General features: G+C 46.7%; 1 protein-coding gene across 1 annotated transcript; it reads right to left on the reverse strand.

The window, feature by feature from the left end:
• Window positions 1–358: 358 nt before the first annotated feature.
• Window positions 359–20,954, reverse strand: LOC135401418 (fatty-acid amide hydrolase 2-A-like). Its single transcript, XM_064633823.1, has 6 exons — window positions 20,675–20,954; window positions 10,586–10,808; window positions 9,610–9,819; window positions 2,347–2,627; window positions 2,141–2,239; window positions 359–1,735 (listed from the first exon to the last, which is right to left on the reverse strand). Exons 1-6 carry the CDS (start codon window positions 20,858–20,860, stop codon window positions 1,121–1,123), a joined length of 1,614 nt encoding a protein of 537 aa, XP_064489893.1. The 5' UTR covers window positions 20,861–20,954; the 3' UTR covers window positions 359–1,120.
• Between the last annotated feature and the right edge of the window lie 985 nt (window positions 20,955–21,939).

Here is a 21,939-nt window from a genome sequence, read left to right on the forward strand (position 1 = left end):
GTGCTGAATGGAATGTAAAAATCTTCCAGCATTAAAAGAATAATAATAATAAGCGATTTCCCCTTGTGAACACGCCCATTTTGAAAAGCGCTAAGATGAAAGTCCTCGTCGACGTTCAGCGCTTCTCCGCAATACTCAGAAGTGGTGCGGTGAAAGCACGCTTTACAGGCACAGGCGTGCGCATAGTTCTTCCACAAAGTAGTATACATACGTTTCACAATGCAAACGCCGCCGTTCTAGCCGCATCCACTTGTCTTCTTTTAAGCTATCCTGCCACGTAGATCACATAGAAAATTACACAACGGGTGTCGCGCATTTTACTGAGCAAATACGACACCAAAGCAACAAATCGAACATCTAAGATCTGCAACAACTTTATTCGTAACAAATGTGCGCGTTAAAATCTGTTGTGAGCATCATGTATACAAGAACACGAGGCATATTTACATGCTTCTCATTCAAAGTATGATTGAACGCTTCCTGAGTAAAAGAAGCAAGCATACGACTCACTCACTCGCATAAAAAAAAAAAAAAAAGCCCTATGTACATAACTAAAAACTCGAAGTGCACCAGTATACCTATGACTTGCATAGTTTAGAGACATTTCGGGAAAATTTTGGGATACAAAAATAAGCCGTGTCAGTGACACGTGAATTTCAGACAGTATCACGTAGCATCTCAACACGGGTGTACAAAACTGGCCGCACGTTTGTTTATGTTCCTATATAAGGGAACATGGACGTAATAACTTGTAGCTGCAAACGTACACATTAAATGAGGAGCAAGAGCGTGCATCAAAAAATGATATGAAGGAGCTGCATACGTGGCTAGTACGTGCTCCCTTGTCAATGTACGGTGATTTACGAACACGACAAAAAAAAAGAAAAGGAAAAGGAAAACTGTCGCTCACTGTAAAGATGTCACTCATTCGAGAAAAGTGCACAGGTCCACAAAAGCGGTCTGCTGTGGGGATTAAGCAGATATCAAAATGGTAACCATGCGTGCTACAAGGTCTCCTGTAGGTCTGCCTGCAGCACCTACACGACGATTTCGCGTACGCATCCGACCAAGAAGTTATATGTATACCATCGGTTGAAAACGAATGTTGACGCACGCCAGTTTAGAGTACGGCGTAACCATCTTCTAGAAGGCAAGGTTCTCTCCAACCTCCGAACGCTTTCTCAATCTCCCGAGCAACCGCCAGACATAGACGGTCGTTGTGTCTGGTCGCCACCACCTGGATTCCGACCGGAAGACCCGTCGTAGCCCCAAGTCTCACGGGACAAGCCGTCACGGGCACTCGGAGGATGTTAAACACCCCCGTATAGGCAAAATTAAACGCTCTGAACGTGGGGGCGCTATGATACGGCGCTGGCTCAGGGTGCGTCGGCATCAGCAAGACACCATCGTTGCCCAGGAGCTCCTGGAGCTGCTCCTGGAGGTCGGAGGCCATTTGACAGAATCTTCGCGCAACGTTCGTCGATTTTCCAGGGTTCAGTTTCTCGCCGATGACGAGGGCGATAGCCGCGAAGGTGTGTTCCGACATGCTGCTGAACCATTTCACGAGCTCCTTGGCTGGCCCTATGTGGCTGCCGCATCTGTCCAAGATTTCGCCGAAGGTGGGACACTCCCCGGAGGTCATCATGCTGTTCCACATTTCGAAGGAGTATCGCAAAGAGTCCAGCCTGGCTTCGCTGGTCTCGATGCCCAGCTGTTGTCGGAAATGCTCCACAACCTGAGTTACAGAAAAACCGTGAGAGTGTTAAATATGCGGAAGAAAGTTGCTCTGTACGCTGCAGCATTACATGAAAGTTATCCGAGACTCCTCCTATGTTCTGAAGACTCACATTATATAGCCTGTACAGACATACACGCACTTTGGGCAACATCTGTGCGCATTGCGAAACTTTATGAAATAACTTAAAAAAGAGAAGAATGTCCAAGCACATCGCGAAAGTTCATGACGCCCCTTCTGAAAGTCGTCCGACCCACTGTGCCCGCTCGGTTTGTGTCCATCCAAACATTCATGGTGCAGAAGCACAACTTTTCAGAAATCGCTAAAGGTTTGGATGGCTGCTTAGAGATTAAACGGAGGGGAATCGTGTGATATGGACACTCCATGTCCTGATGGGGTACTTACATCTGTTAACGCCTTTCGAACATCTCGATGAACCGGAGACATCATGAAGCATTTTCCCGCTTCAATGATGTAATGCATGCGTATTGATTGGAGATTCACCTGCAAAGAAGGCGTGAAAAATAAGAAAATGTAATACGGTCGTTTCATCTCAATATGTATATCTTTTGTCCTAGTTTCATAACTGAGAACTTTAGCTATGTACTAACCGGTTGGTCCAGCCTCAGGACTCGCTTAGCATTATCTTCTCCCGCGAGCGCCATCATCATGGGCAGCAGGTCCTCCGCGTAGCGGCACATGGGCCCCGTGCCCAGGAATTCCGCCTGAATGTCTACGATGACGGGAAAGTGGCCAGAGTTGCTCACGATGCCCGGGGACGGTTTGTGGCCAAAGATACCGTTGAAGAAAGCAGGCATTCGTATGGAGCCTCCGATGTCCGTTCCAACGCCTATCACGGAGCCGCCGGACGCCAACAGACTGCCTTCCCCACCTAAACAACAATGACAACAACTCTAGTTCGATCATAACGAGTGGGGCTGTTCAACGCAACAGGCCATACTGCTAAAAATTAAAAATTGTCGTTAGCGTCGGTGAAGCTAAGTAAACAACGCAAAGACGATGAGGAGCAAACAGAGCACAAAAAAAGGTGGAAAGGGTTTCCACTCCAGGCTAATTATTCGAGGGGTATTCATACTGCCGCCCTGTCAGACATGATTCATGAACAATCTTAGACGAAAACTGATAAGTTCACAATGAAAGAAACATTTTCACACCAGCGAACAAAACTAAAACTTTGTTGTAATTGAAGACTGACTGACGACTGTTCAGGATGAACGAAGCAGGTTTAATGAGAAAGGAACGAATGCGCGCGTGAGCGCATGCACTAGTGCGCATGCTCCTTAAAAGGGGCGTCGGTTGTCGGCTTCTTCCAACAAACGTCGTGCGAATTTTGTTGTGTCCTGCTTCCTATGACAACTCATACACATACCCAACACAGAACTGAACAATTTTTTTATTCCATGTTAGCACCGCGAAGCAACTGTGGCTATCAGCAGCGTACAGGCGTAGACAGATGGAGGGAGGACAGCAGGAAGGAGTGGGAGACAGTGGGGGATTAGTATGCGCCCTGGGCCGGCTTCTGGGGGAACTGTGCCGACATTCGTCTGGAAAGTTTTCGGAAAACCCAGGGAAAACTTCAGACAGCACAGCCAGCGACAGGATTCGAACCCGTGTCACCTCCCAGTCTCGGCGTGGAAAGCGGTCATCTTAACCACAGTGCCACGGAAGCTGGTGAACTGAACAATTCAAGACAGTTTAATCAATACCGTCGTTCTACGCGAATCCAATTGGAATATCAAAATTGGTCGCGTTTCCACGCGGTAGGCTTATATGGCCATCTTTTATACGGCCAGGTTTATGCCGCTTTTTGCCTGGTTCCCGTGCATCATGTATTTTTTTTTATTGCGTGTTCGCGCCGCGAAGCAACTGTGGGTATGAGCGGCGTACAGACGTGGACAGATGGAGAGAGGACACACAGAAAGGAGCATCATGTATTGTATGTGATGCCAAGTAAAATATTATATTCTTCCGATCCTGACTTTGAGGAGCCGGGATTTCCTTTCGGTGTCATTGTAACGTCGTCCTTCGTCTCCTGCCATCTCTCTTCTACTCTCCACAAAACACGGCACGGCTATAACGTGGCTGTCAACAGGTCAACGTGCCAAAGGTTTCTTCTTCTTCCATCGCTATCGTCACTTCCCTTCCCCACGTTTTCTTTTTCTTTGGCGTCACGGCTTTATTCTCTCATTGCTCCGTATCTCAACTGCCGATACTCCTCACACAGAACATCACCAAAGCCACCATCACGTGGAACTTCCGAACCTGCCAAGCGCTCACACAACGTATCACAGCCCAGAGCCGTATAACGGCCTAAGGTGCCTCAATACTAGCTCCCTCTGCCTAGGGTGAAGACAATCGCGTCGTCTGCTACGAATTTCCGCCATACACGGAGGGAGATAGTATTCAGCCAACCTTACAGCGCCATCTATTTTGTGCTTATACGCCATCCCCAGCGGGAGTCACGTAGCCTTGTAACTGCCTCGTGCGGTTCACTTCGATTTCCACCTGATGCTCTTAGTGCTCTCTTTCGAAGAATATCGATTTGGCAACGTTGCTATAAGGGGAAATCTCTTTTGTGCTGGCAGGAGCACACACACAGCGGGGCTGCCAAATTAGTAGCTCTTAGCTCCCCATAATGAACCCCCGATCCGCCACGGTACACTTCCTATTCTGAGACACTTGTTGGCCGTGCAGCTCATTTGTATGTTGCTCCAGCAACCTGCTGCAGCCAGCTCGGTATATCAAAGCAAACAAGACACTCGACCAAGGACGGGCAGTACATGCTCGTTCATCGCGACTACGGAGCTACTAGGTTATTCATTCAGTGATGCTAAAAATACGGTGATACAACATAGATGATTCGCCCTAGCGAAACATAAAAAAAAAAAAAAAAGTGTTTCGATGAGGTTCTAGGGACCCTTATTGGAGGATTACCCGCTTTCTCTTTCTTTCTTTTTTTTTTATCTCTGTTTCTCACGTGTCTTCGTTTTCACTCCCGAAATAGCATTCCTGGATTATTCAAAGTATCCGTGGACATGGTATGGCTAATAAATGACACGTAGAGGGAAATAAAAAGGTCAAAAGTTAAGACGAATGCCGTAAAACGAAACTGAAAGAACAGATGTCAAGAAGAATACTCAGCTCACCGAAGAGTTGATGCGGTCTACATTCATATTGCAATTAGAGAGGGGTCAGCAGAAAGAAATGTAGAGACAATGAGGGTGGGCTAGTATACGTCCTGGAACGACCTCTATAGGGGAATTGCGTCGGCATCTGCTCCGAAAGTCGATGTAAACAGGGGCGGATCTAGAGGGGAAAAGGGAGGGGGGGGGGGTTAAGGGGGTCCTGACTCACTCCTCAATTTCTGTCTCCACATAAAGTTTAATTGGCCCTAGATCGCGTGTTTTGCATGCTTGTCCATGGCTGGACCCCTTCCTCAGAAAAATCCTGGATCCGCCTCTGGACGTAAACAAGGATAAATAGCAGAGGCAGCGGGTAGAAACGTGGAAGACACAAACACATAGGCCTCCAACGCACAAGAAACAATGAAATTTGAATTCCCGCGAAGATGTGTTTTCCCTACGTGTGTACGGAGAAGGAAAAAAAAAAAAAACACTCTCGATATTTATGGAACCTCCTCGGAACAGCTTACTTCAGCACAATCAGAAATTATTCCCATACGATGACCAGTCCAGGTGTTAGGAATTCCTCGTGGCATTTAATTGTGTCGGAACATCGGACAGGTTCACGTGTGGGAAGCTCTTTCCTTTTATTGTATGCGGGGGCGGGGGGGGGGGGGGCGGTACCCTCTGCTTGTTCCGAAGTAAAGCTGCACCGCCAAACATTTGGAGATTGCACATGCAAAAGTATGAAAGGAAAACACGATAATCGCCAGTCGATGAGAATAATTTTAGTCGTCATGATTGCACAGACCCATTCATATCGTTACATTCTTACACGGTCCCGCTCGGCGGTGGTAGCGACTGGGAGGTAGTGGGTTCGAATCCTACCACCGTCTGTGCTGTCTGAGGTTTTCCCTGGGTCTTCCGAATACTTTCCAGACGAACGTCGGCACAGTTCCCCCTGAAGTCGGCCCAGGACGCATACTAACTCGCCCCTGTCCCGCACTCCTTCCTACTGTCCTTTCTCCGTCTGTCCACATCCATACGTCACTCATAGCCACAGTTGCTTCGCGGCGCTAACACGAAATTAAAAAAAAAACATCAGTGCGCGTGCATACGGTAATACCCCGCTGCGGTATTAAGATGCGGTTCACGGTCATAAGTGGGGCAAGCGAGCCGCATTTCTCTTATGGCACGTGTATATCTCTTGGAAGTGACCAGGAAGGTAAGAGAAAAAAAAAAGAAAAGAAAAAAGAAAGACAAGAATGCTACACGAGGAAAACTGAAAAAGCAGGGCATTTCCTCGAGGCTGTTGCTCCAGGAAAACACCGGGAACCACGCGCTTTCTCGTCGCACAAGCTTTCGTCGGCACAGACGGCTCGCCGCTTGAATGAAAGCACTGGGATTCTGAACCCACTCGGGGCTCCTGGCTGCGTTCCATGTCCTGGCAACAATCCCAACCCATGCCGAACATCTGTTACCCCGGCATGATGAAAAACGCCGACTTCTTCGGAAACGCAATTTGTTTAAGAGAGAATAACACTTTGTTGAAGCTCCTGGGAAACAGTGGAATGGGCTCGGCCCAACGTGAACGGAACCCGAGGGACAAATAAAAAAAAAACTTTAGTTCAGAAATGTGACCCCTAAGTAACTGTCGCCCATAAAGTACATCTGCGATGAGGATTTTATTGCCTACCACCAATCGATAAGTATAGCTGCTCCTCAGAGACTGTTCCTTATAGCCGGGCTTCCAGTTGTGCAGTTTTGCGAGGGACTTGCGAGCAATATGTTCGAAAAGGAAACAGCAAGAAAGCTAAGAGCGTAATTTGGGTTTTATACGAGCAATGATATTTACTTCGTTCTGCTCCGGATAATGAAAAAAAAAAAAGAATGTGTACCGGCGTTGAAAGAAACACAAACGAATATATCTCTCTCTTGCAATATAACGACGATTCCGTATAGAAGAGCACGCAGATCTGTCCAGTATGTTCCGGTTTGAAGGTCGCCCTACAACAATAATTGCGACAAAACTTCCCCGCAGCTCAGAAATAGCCGTTAGATGCGACACGTGCGTGTAGGAGATCAAAACAGTACTCCGAAGTGATCTCCGAATTCATCGAAAGGGCGTCAAACGAAGTACATACTTGACCATTAAGTCGAGCGGAAGAACGAGCTGTGTTACGCTCATGCCGTCTCCGTGTTACAAAACTGGTTATTGTTTTTTTGCAAACGCATGACTGCACATAACTTGGCCTTCGTTAACGAACAAAGAATATAGAAGCGTGCACTGGTGTGTGAGGGACGGCGGTATTTTTGTGCATGAATCGAGTCGCTGCCTTGGAAGCAAAAGGCCTTCGATTTTTCTAGCGATTGGGATTCATCGAACAGTTCTCGAAAGCGGCAATAAGTTAAGTGGTTCGGTGCTGGCCGCGTTCCTCATGGGGAAATACTAGAGAGGTGCCTGCAGCCGAAATCGAAACTAATTCTCGATACGTATTTTCCACGCGTAGCGTCACAGGGGAGGGAACCAACGCTACCTAGGTACCTGCGAGCCACCGTAAGCCGCATGGGTAGCCACTGGCAGCCACAGAAAGCTGTGTCTGTAATCGTGTGCGGCGACTCGCTGAGGCAGACGACATCGCGACGCCTCATATGCACATACACGTACCGATCATAGACCGTCAAACCGACAGAGAGAGAGAGAGAGAGAGAGAGAGAGAGAGAGAGAGAGAGAGCTAATTCACACTAAGATGAGAGGATTCGCGTGATGCAATTTCTACCGATACTACCACTAGTGTGTCGCAGCAGCATTTTCGTCAGACGCTAATTTATGAGCAAATTACGAGACAACAGTGTGTGAAGCGCAGCTGGCGAATTACGGAAGACGCCATCTGGCAGTTGATTTCTCAACAAACGTCAGCGAAAGTCTTCAAAAACGACAGAGGACGCATTCCTGTAAACGCACCCGAGGGCTGTTCAGCAGAGACAGCTCAAAATGTAAATTCATAATTGAAGTTTACAGCCAGCGGTTTACCTGCAGTGACGTCAGTGTAGATAACTTCCGGTTTATGTTCTATGAAGCAACCAAGACGCCGACTCGAGACGAAACTATACAGGCGCTGTAGCTCATGCTTACGTAGCCATGAAACCGAAACCGAAACAGTCTGATTTTCTCGTTTATCAAGAAGACTACGACCGTATATGCAATATGCATTCGGCATCTCGACGTAGCTTTCAGGCGAATACAACTGAGTCAAGTAAGTCAACAGCTCCATACAAACTGTCGCTTCAGAGAGGAGGCCGTAATAGAAAATTCTCATAGGTCTTGCTCAATGTTTTGCTTTCTCTCCCTCAAAGTGCTCTCCCATTGGCTCATAGAAGTGCCCATTCCATAGAAGTGGAATACAATGCTTCTCCCTGTGGGCGCTTTACCTCCACTTTGCGTGGTACGGTTACCAGGAAGAGCTGTGACGTGCACTGCATGTTTATGACCCTGTCAGCGTGGATACGATTATAAGCGTCTATTTATAGACGTATCTATGTAGGGATGATGAAGCACAGCTACAGATCCGGGTGTTGTGAAAGGGTTTTAGTTTCCATGAATGAGCATTCATGGGGATCGAATGGTGCAACTACGGGCTCAGCATGCCGCTATGTAGACGTAGACTGGCCCTGCAAGCTGCACGCCGCAGACGCCGGTGCTAAACGCAATGTTATTCATACGTCACTGTGACGTACTCTCTCAGCGGGCGCAGATCAGAATGCTTCGCAACAACACCGTAGGTCGTGAGAACCTCCGTTTGCCGATACATTCCGAAACTGGGTCGTGAATCACTCTGTTTTCCTCTCTCGTGCCGATTCTGTTCACCTTCTATTGGTTCAGTTCGATTAGTTCAACGATAAGATTATGGCTCTCGGTGTTCAACATATCGAAAGGAATCAACATCTCGAAAGGAATCAACATCTTGAAAGGAATCAAAATGGATGAATGATGTAGGAAAAAAGGCCTTTACCCGCTGGGCCATGCCACTGGTCGGCCAAAAATAAATGCTACAACCTCTGAAGCACATCATACGACAAGGGATTCCCAATGTAAAGCTTTTTTTTTCATATTGATATAGTACAAGGTGAAAAGGTTGATCATTCTGGAAGATAAAATATTAGCGGGACCCCACGCTCGTCTATACGAACATCACGAAGCACTGCCTGACGACATATCACTGCTTTGGTAAGAGACCTTCCACTGGGGAAGTGCGTTGGAGATATGTAGGAAATAAAACTCATCTCCAAATGAAAAAAAAGTAGTGAAACACAAGCGAGCTGATGCAACAGCGTTGTTGGTGACATTTCCTTGAGTTTGAGGAGTTGAACACAGAGACGCCGAGAAGTGGACGGGCACGAGACACGTCCCGTCACCCGCAGGAAATGTCACCCGCAATCACATCAAAATTTGAACGGCATATACAAGATACGAGCAAAACGTGAGGAGAGAGCGACTCACTATAGAAGCTCTGTCAAAAAAAGGTCACCGCAACTTTTTGTTGTTGTTGCGCGCTCAAGGCTTCACGCGACAGTGTAAAACATGCACTATATATATATAGTGACGCCTCAGGTATCAAACTGATGTAAGAGCATGCCGGTCGTCAACGCCCCGCCTTGATAACGTACACGATGTCCAAGCACGCAACGCGTTCAAACAATACTCTCTGTTCGAGAAACGGCAGCACTGACCGCTCGAGCCTCCCGGTATCCTCCGCAGGTCGTACGGGTTACGTGTGCGACCGTGCAGCTTGTTGTAAGATTCCCACCACATGGCCATCTCGGAGACGTTGGTCAGAGCGAGAGGAAGCGCACCGGCACGACGCAGGGCGGCCACAGCACCTGCGTCTTCTTCAGCACGGACACCGCGCCTTCCAGGAACTCCGACGTCCAGGAGGAGGCCTGCACGAAGTGAATATAATGGTGCGTAAAAATTTGGCTGCAGAACACACCTGTATTCTGGGGAGATAAACCTACACTATAAGGAGGGGGGGGGGGAGTAATCTGAGAAACAAGCTTTATAGTCCCATACACTGTTCAAACAAAACATTGCCACATGGCACGCTTCTAACCATCCACCATTCCGAATGATATAGGATTCTGTGTCCTTGTTCAAAACAGGGGGAGGCGCTTATCTAGGACATGCATAATTTGTCCCAGATGTGCGCCTCCTCAACATTTTCAACGAGTTAGGACACAGAAGGATATCAATCGTAATGATGGTTGCCTAGGAGCGCGCTATGTGGTGAAGTTCTGTTTTAACACTGTAGATTGTAACTACACCCAATTTTATCGCCCCTGGCGATGAAACTCCCCACTCATCACCAGTTAAAGCAAGCTGTTGTTGTTTACTCCCCATTTTAGTCCCTGGCCCAGAAATTTACTCCTCAGCACTGCAAAGAGTCCCTAAACTCCCAATATGCTTCCATGAATTTAATCCCGAAAGAGACTATCGGTTTGTGACGGTGAATCTAGTCCTCAAAAGGACCAAAAGATACGCCCTTTTTTCTCAGAGTATGCTTGCAAACAGCAAAACAGAACGAGTTAATTAAGTGATGAATCGAAGAAGGCGCTTTTACTATATGATGTGGTATACTATTGCAGTGATACAGACATCGCAGCAGTGCCTGCAAGTAGCTGATTTTAACGCCAGCATTATTGGGTATACCTTTGACTCCCACAAGGTCTTTCGTGGTAAAAGGAACGCCTAAGAAAGGCTGCCTCTGGACCAGCGCCGGTCGGTCTTCGACGGGTGTAGCCTCCACCAGACTGTCCACCGTACGGGCCTCCAGGAGTGCCTCCTCGAAGCGTTCGTCCACGATAGCATTGAGTAGTGGGTCGACTTCTTTCATACGAGATATGAAGGCACGAACAACGTCCACGCTTTTCACCTGCGAGCAAGTGTCACCTTTTTAGATATGCGAATCACTAAAAAGAAAGAAGGAAAGAGATAGAGGGATAGAGAGAGAGAGAGAAAAAGGAAACATTACGGAAATTGTGTAATAATGTAAATGTAATCGCACAAGTTTCATACCAGGTCCGAAATCTGTCTCCTGTCGTGAAAACGACTGCTCAGCCCCAACTATTGAAAATGGCTACAGAGCTGACGACCTTATGAGACTCTGCTTGAAGGCATGTGATTGTGCGATGTCGTTGTCGGCACCAATGCGAGTGAAAGGAACAAAAATAACGTAGCCACAAAAGTGGGGGGCTGAGGTAGAAACATGAAGGATGCTGAGATGATACTGAAAGCATTTTACTGTTTTGTGAAATCATCATTTCTTTCTTCACTGACTCAATAAATCTGCACTACAAGCTATTGAAAATTCTGGCATACGAGGCTCATCCGCACACCTAGTCATCGGACGTGTTAGTGGCTTACCACCTTGTGTACGAAGCAGGACACAGGCTGGTTCCCCAGTGGGTTCCAGCCCATTGTGGTGTGGTGGGGAATGAGCAGGCGGACAGCGCCGCAGAAGCAGCTCTCTCGTATCGGAAGCGGACCAGTATTGCACTGCTGCGAGGAGACAGTCGTTCCATTCTGCGACGCCTCGTGACACCCCTGGCTTCCCGTCAATGGACAACCGATATTCTCCCCCCCCCCCCCCCCATCTATGTTGAGCTGAGCTGATCCAACGCTCGCTTTCCGCATGCCACGAAACACCTCTCGTCAAGATGCTGCATTAATTCATCGAATGCCGTTCGACGTGGCTTTTACAGCTAAGTGTCGTTACCGCTTGAGGCAAGTTGATGCTCCCAGATGCTGTCACTGCGGTGCTCTAGAAGATCTGGAGCACATTCTTCTTCATTGACCACGCTATCCACCTTCCCGAACCGCACTCTCCGGGTCTCTTAGTCAGCTGAACTCTCTCCCCTTCTCTCTATCAAAACTGCTTGGTCCCTGGCCGAGTCCAGCCCACCATAGCTCTGCGCTCAAAGCTCTTTTGACCTTTTCGGACACAATAGGACTTCGATCCCTATTGTGAAGGGACACATTATTTCATTCCCCACATCATCACCACCAGCAATGGGGTAGAGTATCGTCACTATCGATGAAACTCCTCATTCATCATCTTTAAATAAAGTTGTTGTTGTTACTGTCGGGGCTAAACAATTTCAGCGTACACCAAACACAGTCTGGCGACCACGTGCCAGTGGCACGTGACAGATCACGTGGTCCTAAAACTCACGGACGGACCTACATCCCTCCAAAAAATCGTGGGGTTTACGTTGCAACTACGCGAAGCAGTTTCGAGAAAGAAAACGAGGACCTTTCGACCTCACTCGCCTCAAGAGGGCGCCTCGACAATTTCCGACTGCGAATTTGATGGATCCGTTTCCCTCGTATATTACACAAACCGTATATTCACACGCGCGAGCGACACTCCCTGCAGAAGCGGAAGACGCGAAAAACGTCATAGCTTTCTAAGCGCGAGCGCTCAACATCCAGTGTTAACGTACACTGCTAACCGTGGGGAATATCCTGCAACACAGTCACAAGATATTCTATAGCAGACGACAGGAAAGACGCTGACGGTGTCGCCTGCGAAGTGTCGTCTGCTAAGTGCGCAGTACGCCACTTCCGATATTCCGCACCGTGTGAATGCTCACATAACACGGGATGGAACTTCGTCTCTGTGAGCAGTGTTTTTGCTTTTTCTTCCACTAGAATCTTCCGTGAGGGTGTCGCTCTTGTGAATACACAGAAAGTGTACATTGCGGAAGTGCGGGAACTCCTCCCCCTATATCGCCAATAGCGGCCACGTGCCTTATGTTATGCGCCAGAAGCCCCGGTGAGAAACCCTATACAAACAAAGGACCGTCGCACGTCATTACGTTACAGAACCCAAACTTTACGAGGAAAACATTACAATGTGGCCCATCACGGCGTCCAACGCTTTCCTGCTTACGCGTTGTAATCGTACTTAATGCCTTCATTACGGACGGATGCTTCCTTCCCGCTCGATTATCTCGTGAGGAAAAAAGACAAAGAAACGTAAAGTGCGGTCTCTTACGTAAGGCCGGCATTTGCCTCTTACGTCACAGACTTTCCGACCTAATTTCGTCGGCTAATAGGCGAGCTTCCCGCGCGCTCAGTAAAAAACACGCAGACGAAAGGGAAAAGGTTATGTTTTTCTACGCGAGTGCGTATGGGGGCGAAATTACTAACGCTGTTTCCGGATACAACGCGGGCGAGTGATTGGAAACGAAGCATTGGCCACAGGGGTCGCAGCTTGTATGGGAGACATTCGCGGAAGATGGTAATAATCCTCTTCGTGCGCTGTCGTGTGGCGTAGCTGATCGCGTCGCATATCCCGCTCGATGGAATGCTTGTTTATATCGAAATGACCTTGATGTGACCTTCCAAAGCCACTTCCTCGAACGTTGCCTGTACGTTTTTGTCCTACCTTTTATTCCAATAGTAAGCTGTCCTGTGTAGCATGACGTTTGGTGTTGAAGTCATACATACGTCACATATGATACACATATGGTATGTGTCGAAGTCATACATATGTCACATATGATACACACATGATATGTGTCGAAGTCATACATATGCCACATATGATACACGTATGACATGTGTTGAAGTCATACATATGATACACATATGGTGTGTGTTGAAGTCATACATATGTCACATTTTTCATCATCATGTACATCATTTAGGCACAATATCTTTCCTCATTTTCCGGAACTTTAATTTCTTTGATTTATTTCTGATAATTTCCCTTTTGTTGCTGTGGGATTAATTGTATGGGCTTCTCACATTACAATGCGCATGTGCTCTTTTCTTGTTTTCAATTCGAGTCGTGTACAGTCTTTTTATTGCATAGATGGTGCCTTCTTGTTAGTGCATACTGTCTGTATTCGCATATTGTATTTTTGTATTTATATGTATACTGTGTCTGTTTGTAGTGCACTGTATCGTATTTACGTGCGCCAACATTAGCGTCGTCATGACCGTTCTTGGGCACCAATAAAACATTATTATTTTTATTATTATTATTATATGGTACACATATATGTGTAGCGTATGTGTGTTTGGGCGTCAAGCTTGCCACTGGTGCCAATCAAAAAGGAAAAAAAAGAAGAAAAGAAAAAAAAAAGCGGCAAGCGCATCGTGCTAGTTTCCTTGAAAGACGAATACGTTTACAGCGAATGACCGCAAAAGATAGAAAGCTTTTGAAAAGTTGATGCGCGCACACTAGTGATGTTAAAACTGCGCAAAAAGTTGCACCTTGACAAAATGCATCAAGCATACGGTGCCGCTTTTGGAACGTTCCCGCTCGAAATAGAGATGTCGTCTTATTATGTTTCACTCTGACAGGCTGCGGGCAAAGACCATTACAGTCAAGAAAGACCATCACGATCACGTGGGCATGGCGCCGCCTCGAATAATATCTCACCGGTGTACTGAATGCGCATAGGGCCGTAGATGTAGAGCATGGACGTAACGCGGATACACATATACACACTCGTTTATTTACACACATTTCTATTAGTCGCCGCACATTATTAGTCTATACGAATTTAAATGCAAATTTCGCGCTCTTTTTCACATTGAAGAACTGACGGAACAACGCAGTGCGCGGTATACGAACTTCTCGATGGTACGAGCGCCACCAATTAGCTGCGACCGGGAATTTAGTTCACGGGAAAAGGCTGTCGCGTATATCGTCGGAGGTTCATTGTTTACGTAGTGCTGTACAGACCTCACTTATAGAAGAAAGATCAATTACGACGGAGCAGCCCAACCAAGCACTGACCCGTTTTCTAGAGCAATTTCGGCAACGTCTCACATGTATATACGGGCGACGCTTGCGAATGCGCCTCACACAAACAGTAGACGCGAGGGCTGTAAAGCGATCGGCTCGGTAAAATGGCTTCTGAAATTGAGCTGTCCACTGTGATGGTCGCCCTGAGTGATTGCCTGCACAGGCTCTGCGTTAGTTTATGCAACTGGGAGTGTGATGGGACAAGCGGCACGTGTTAAACTTCACTCTGGCATCGGTTGCTATGCGCATGTGGCACCTATACGACGGTGAACTGTGCTTCCGTAGCTTGGACGTGGACTAAAATTATATCAATATATATAACAATAAATAAATAAATAATTGCTCTAACGTGTCTAGAAATTATACTTAAAGGCGCACAAAACAGGTCAACGAACATTCTCCAATTATTATGCCCAATGAAATAACATAGCTCAGGATACCCAAATAGGAAATTCTTTTGCTTCTAGCGAGCGTCTTTAACACGGAACAATGCCATTCAAAGAGCATAATCCGCGCGAGCCTCTCCTTATCCTTAGAACCGGGTCACGGCAGCCAGTTGCTTCGGGCGCTAATAGATGGCGCCACAGTAGCCACGCCATTGCTTGCCTTCTGCGAGTGCCTTTGCCTATGTGAGTGCTTCCGACCTTTTTTTTTGCCGCTGTGCTACAGTTCTGTGCGAATTGTAGGCGCTGGAGGTGGGGGAGATTTCGCTTCCCTAGCCAATGACGGACTCCACTAAGAGAAGCTGCAGCTCGTGAGGGCACCGGTTGCGGGAACATCGCGGTGACCTCGCGGAGCAATACAGCACAGAAAACATAGTGCGCATGTGAAATAGAATATTGAGGGTTTTTCATGCAGTTTGAACTGGCTACCTTGGATTGGACAAGTGGGAGTATGTCTAGAGTTGACCTCACTTCTCGATATTACAACAAAATTAATGTATAACCGTCCCGCATTCTAAATGGCTGATGATGCGCGACGTCAAAATGACGTGTCGCTACTGCCGCCAGGACATCGCAGGGCGGGGCATGAGGGCGAAAGAGTGCAGTGAATATTCAGTCGGTTTGGAGCTATTATTTACTTCTTCGCGACAACATTTTTTTTGAAAACGTTCACCGTCGGCAACGTATACCTGTTTATTGCCCCTTTAAAGCGAGAGATAAAAGAAAAGTAAGCGGCACTTTTCTGCTACTTGCGCAAGAAACAGATACTTCTTCACTAGTTGCACCTGTTTCTTAGTCAAGTAGCTGAAAAGTAGCGCTCGTTTCTCTTTAATCGCTCGATTTAAATAAAATTTCTGGACACCCTGCATATATATGCTGAAAGAAATTTGTTCGGGCGGCCGCGAAATTAAATATAAATATATATATATAAATATATTATGTATATATTATATTTTATTATTTATATATTATATATATATAAAAATAGGTAGTTGAAAAAAATTAGAGGCAAACAACGAAGGTGTAGGAAGTAAGAAAAGAGGTGGAAGTTATTTATTCAGAGATGGAAAGTTAAGGGGTAATGTCGACGTTGCGGCGGAAGCTCCGCCTTCGTCTGGACGTCCTGACCCTTAGTCCTGACGAAGGCGGAGCTTCCGCCGCAACGTCGACATTACCCCTTAACTTTCCACCTCTAAATAAATAACCTCTCCCTCTTTTCTTACTTCCTACACCTTCGTTGTCTGCCTCTAATTTCTTTCAACTACCTACCAGTCCCGAAGAAGGCGGAGCCTCCGCCGAAACGTAGACTTCCCCAGACCCTTAGTTTAAATGCCAGCTTAATAAATAACTTTCCCCTACTCCCTACTTCAGTCTCTGGTGTCTTTTCTCCCCTATATATATATATATATATATATATATGGGGGGGGGAAATTAGCAGGAGCTCTTTGGCTGCACGTATAGCCTATGTTTGTAAGTCAAACGTCGCCACCCAGTGCAAACACTTGATACACAGTGCATACACTTGACTGGCTTTGCACTGGGCTTTCAGAGGTGTCTTAGGACACCCTGACGGGGAGGCATCACGTGCCACGTGACCTTCTGACGCCATCCGCTCAAACGTTGCCTGCCTGCGTACTGCTGATGAGGCCCAAGAAGGCCGAAAACGTTGTCCAGTACTGGCATGGCGACGTTTGACTTACAAGCACGCCGTCGCCTGTTAAGTGCACGGCTCCAATTCGCTATATATATTGAAAGTGCAAGTGCATAGGGGGTGGACTGATAGATCAAGGTTCTTTTCTTCGTGGGCAGATCTGGATGAAATGAAGCACCACACCATGACATCCTCCAGCCGCCCCTATGTACTTCCAACTTTCAGTACATTGCGCTGCTTGGTTATGATATGATACTTCCAGTACATTATGGTCATTATGCACGTACGTGCACGATAAACTTCGTAGATTCGCCCTATTTACATGGGCTGGCTACTTCAGGCAAGGATAACAGAAAATAAAGAGAGAAAGAAACGGAACGAAACGTGTATTTGCACACGATTGCTACAAAACAGGAAATTTGTTACACCATTATCACGGTTGATCTTCCTTCGCTTCCTGCAGCAGTTTCCCCGTAGCGCTGTAGCTCTGTAGAAAGTTTTTCACTCACAGCATATGAGAGAGTTACAAGCAACAATATGGGAATTGCTGTTAGGGTTATAAGGAGCTGATGAAACGTAGTGCAGTAAGACGGTATTAGCGAAACAGAAAATTATAAAGAAAAAAAGAGGCAATTATTGGAACGACGCAGTCTGGATGCATTTGTTATTTCATCTGTATCCCAAGACAATTTCTTTTATGTCTCTCAGGAGCCTCTCGCAAAGCTAGCTAGCTCATGCCGTCTATAGAGGTAATATGCTGCTAGAACATCCACACTTCAGGGCAAAGACCAGAGAGCAAGATGTTTAATATCCAGCGTTCCACTGGACGTCTTCCTTCCTTATTACGGGGTGCACCCAGAAGGTACTTATGTTCCGTTTGCAAATATTAGCTCTGACTCGTCCTCATGGAACTTGCTTGCTTGCATATTCGCAATCACAAACACCCGGGCAGATCATTCAGTACGAAGTAAAAGTTTGTTACCCCCATTGGCAGATTTAAGTTTATTTCTTTCTTTTTTAATGTTTAGCTGCAAAGCAAAAATCTGTCAGTCACAGCCAGCTGCAAAAGCGCTGTTCTTCGGGTGTTGTACCTCTTTTAAGCAGCCAATAAGTGATGATGACTCCAGAGTTCGGAAAGCGGCCGCGTGAAGTTTATTTTGTTTTCTTGTTTACAGTTCCGTTTCTTCGTCTTGTTGTTGTCTAAAAGCGGTCTCGAGGTACAGTTTTTCGAACGTAGAGTATTTTCTGCTGACAGAATACCCAAACACATTTTCTTTTTGGAGCTCTGGAAATAGACTTTTGCCGGGGCTTTTTGACGAGGGGAGTGCGCTTTTTGAGCGGAAACCGTCTGGAAAAGCATCACCGTAACATGCCCTATCCCGCTAAAATAAGACGGCATAAACATAACCCGCAAGTTCATACTACGGAGGCTTCGTTTTCTAAATAACGAAGTGGTGCAATTGGAAAAAGCGCCAACGGCAGGTGTCTTTTCAACCTTGGTTGTTATTATTATTTTGCGCGTCTGCCGTAGCTGCAGCTTTCAGTTTCATAGAGATAATATAGCTTAAGCAAACTAAGAGCAACGTGTGCCTTTCGTAATTGCCAGGGAGGTAGTGTCGCTCCTTTTATTTGATAATGCAATTTTACAGTTTGGTGTTTTGGTGCTTAATGGCACAAGAACGACTAAGGCCAAATAGTGCCAAGACACATGGTTTATTTTCCGTGCTATGTTTGCATGCAATTTTACAGTGCGATGTATTTTTTTTTCTTTTAATTAAACAGGTCGTCCGCACTCTCTGAACTAAAAAGAATAAAATAAAAGAAAACCTGAATCTCTGTCCACAGTGCAAAACGCCTTTAAATGATTTCGAGATTTTCGAGATATTATTTAATTTTAGTGAGTCTTCTCATGTTCAATGAAGGATTTTTTTAAATATTGTAACTGCGGCTGTTACACAATTTCAGCGCACCGCAAACACTCTCGTGGTCATGGCACGTGACAGGTCACGCGGTCACATGCAGCCACTAACAGACCTATACATAGCGGTTGGCTGTCCATCATTACTGACCTATAGGTTAAAATAAATTCATGAGTGGGACGGTATCCTATATGTTTAGGTTCACTTCAGCTGTAGTTCTCTTGGGAACAGTTACGGTCACGATAAATCACGTGCTTTCTTATCGTGGGAAAAATACCCAGCCTCGCCCGGTAGAAACCTTGCGAATATGATCTAGAGATGTATCAGCTTTAGCACGAGTGGATGGGATCCCAACCTACAGCGCGTCTGCATATCCGTTAAAGAATACTAGTAAAGGTACTGCATCGAAATTCTTTCTCAAATACAGAGATAACTGTAAACTTTATTGTCTTTGACGTGAGTTCCACGGTGCCGATTATCCCGCACCGGCTGAGCTGTCACGACGAAGTTTCCCGACGAATGTCGGCACAGCTTCCCCTGAAGTCGGACCTGGACGCATATTAACCCCCCCCCCCCCCCCTGTCCCCTCGATATCTTTATTTTAACGAGTGGCGTTTAATGGACGCCTTCCCGAACACATAAGAAGAAAGCTTTCGCTGACGACATCACAGTCTGCGTGAAGCTGTCTTGCCTTCTTATAGATATATATGCTTGCTTGAGATCGAGCTCTTGAGACAGTCTTACTGCTCACCCGACGCACAATCTCGTGATATCATGTGAACAACATGAAGTGAAGATTGTCCCGCTTATTACCAGCACGCAGCGATTGCTCTTCTTTTATCTTATTATCTCGTCATCTTCTTATATGGCCTTTTTTTATCTATATTTGCATAGACAGCTTGTTCTGTGTATACATTTTACGATTGTACAATATATTGTGTTGCATTGTACACCCTCTGCCACCAGATAGCCATGTCCGGTCAAACACCTAGTTCATCAAGGCACTTGAAGTGGTTTCCTGTTCGGTAAAGCATTTTGAATAAACCGCGTAACTTCACGATAATTATCTTTTCTACGTTATAATACCGAAAGGAAGGAAAAGCCAAGAAAGATAGCAACAAGTGACTGGCCGGAAATTGTAATGCTGTCCTCCTTTTGCTCTAAAGGACCATCACGAGTTCACTTTGCAACTGCTCCAGATCAAAAGATAAATGCTCCCTGCCGAAAGCGTAAAAGATACATGTCACGACAATCACGCCACACCCAATATGTTGCAGATACCAGTTGTTCACTCAGAAAGATGTTTGAATTAACACGACAATGCAGCCAGCAGAATTTGTAGAGCTTTTCTCAGACATGCTATACCTGCACGATTACTTGGCCCTTATTGGTTTCACAGTAAGAGCTGACAAGAAAGCGGCGGTCCGGCTTATACTTCTATATCTTCAAAAATCATCGAAGTAGTTTATTATGATTAATTATTGTGCTTATTATTGCGGATGAAGTAATAAGAGAAAGAAAACGAGATTATTCAGTTTACGGGGGTGGGGGGCATATATATGACTAATTTTTTACAGTGCTGTGACACCAGGGCAGCTTCACATGAATGACTGAGGGATGCAACGGCGTAAATTTTCGTCCACGGCCGTCTTTCCGACTAAAAGACACTCCGATGATGGAGCACGGAGGAAGCAAGGACACTAAATCAGCTTATTTAGCGACTCTATAAGGAGGTATGCGGCTTCATGTGCCTTTCCCATCTACAATAATAGAGGATGGCAAGGCTGGGGGTTGGTTACCCCTCCCTTTCATTCACGTCGCTCAGGCAAAGCGCGATTATAGCTGCGATTACAATGCATAATAGCTCCAACAAGAGGGCACCCTTGTATGCACTACCTTGCAAGGAAGAGCAGAATCGGAAGACCACGCTAGCATCAACTGTCAATAGAGTCAAAATTATCTTACCTCTCCTCGCCCAATTTTAGCGGCCAACGCCACAGCGGGCTGAAGCAGAAGGGGATCCTTGATGGGTGGCAGCCGGGGAGATTTTCGCAAGTTTGCCACGCGGAAGGCACCGTCCACGAGGGCGTCTACTAACCTACGCAGGGCAGACATGATGCTCCCTTTCACCTCCACAACACGCGCTGCCATATCGCCACCGCGGATCCCACGCCGGCTGCCCGTTCAGTGAGCTTGCTCGACTCCATTGCGTGCCGCCAGCGATAAAAGCGCGGACGTCGACGGTGCTGCCACCTGCCGCGGCGCAAGAGCGATGGCTCCCTCCCAACACAGAAGCGACTCCGCGAACTATTTGGAAACGCAAACCCAGCATGTACCCTATGTAACACCGGTTAAGAAAAGGACATACAACACATCCTGCAGACTTGCCCGGCCTTACGCGAAGACGGAGTGCCCAAGACACCAGTCCCTATCGCCGTCGTGTTGGGCTTCGAGACATCACCCAGCTCCCAACCCCAGATCAACGACACGAAGAAAGTCCTCCAAAATCAAATCAAGGGCGCTCCACGAGACGGCTGGCAGACCCCATCTCGAAACCGAAACCGGCCAAACACAGCGGACGGCCAACCGAAGCCAGAGCCATCAAGTGGCGCCTCCGCAAGACGAACCCCCCAGCATGAACGCCTGTGACTCCTTTTTGTGGATGTCTGCCCTGTTGTAAAAGGGATTAGGCGAATCTGAACCTGAACCTGAACCGATGGGTCACCACAGCAAGCGTGACAGGGGAGAGAAAAAGAAGAGGCGCGATGCACTGCAGGCAAAAATGCCATGGGAAACGACCCGACGTCATTTGCCCAAAGTCCAGCTTGTGATTGTTTACTAATGAAGTTAATGATTAATTGTTTACTGATGAAGTTAACATTGAGGAGGATTGTTTTGATTAAAGAATGCCAGAGCAGCTCTGCATGGACTTCGACCGTTCTCAAGGGTGATAACGTTGGATTCCTTGCTGTCATGGCAGTCAATGCAGACATACCCCAGAACTGTGGTGTCATCCACCACTGCCAAACATAGTCGGCCTACGTTTATCAGAATAGGGCAACATGGTGGACGTAGGAGAGTTGTGTTCAAGCACCGCCAGGCGTTGAGCATGAACGTTGACGTGCCGGGCCCACTCGCGCTGCCAGCAAGAATTCTGTATTTTGCCAGACAGACATAAAGGTCTCATCTTTGTTCTGTGCAAAAATACTGCCACGATGGTACATTTTCGC

This window comes from Ornithodoros turicata, chromosome 7, assembly GCF_037126465.1.
Source record: "Ornithodoros turicata isolate Travis chromosome 7, ASM3712646v1, whole genome shotgun sequence".
NCBI classification, from domain to species: domain Eukaryota; kingdom Metazoa; phylum Arthropoda; class Arachnida; order Ixodida; family Argasidae; genus Ornithodoros; species Ornithodoros turicata.

Coding starts and splice junctions, on each gene's coding strand:
- LOC135401418 (XM_064633823.1), bottom strand. CDS start 20,860: ATGGCAGCGCGTGTTGTGGAGGTGAAAGGGAGCATCATGTCTGCCCTG. Junction 2,628..9,609: donor GATACCGGGAGGCTCGAGCG/GTCAGTGCTGCC, acceptor ATTGTTGTTTAG/GTGGGGAAGGCAGTCTGTTG. Junction 1,736..2,140: donor TTCGAAAGGCGTTAACAGAT/GTAAGTACCCCA, acceptor TCTGTAACTCAG/GTTGTGGAGCATTTCCGACA.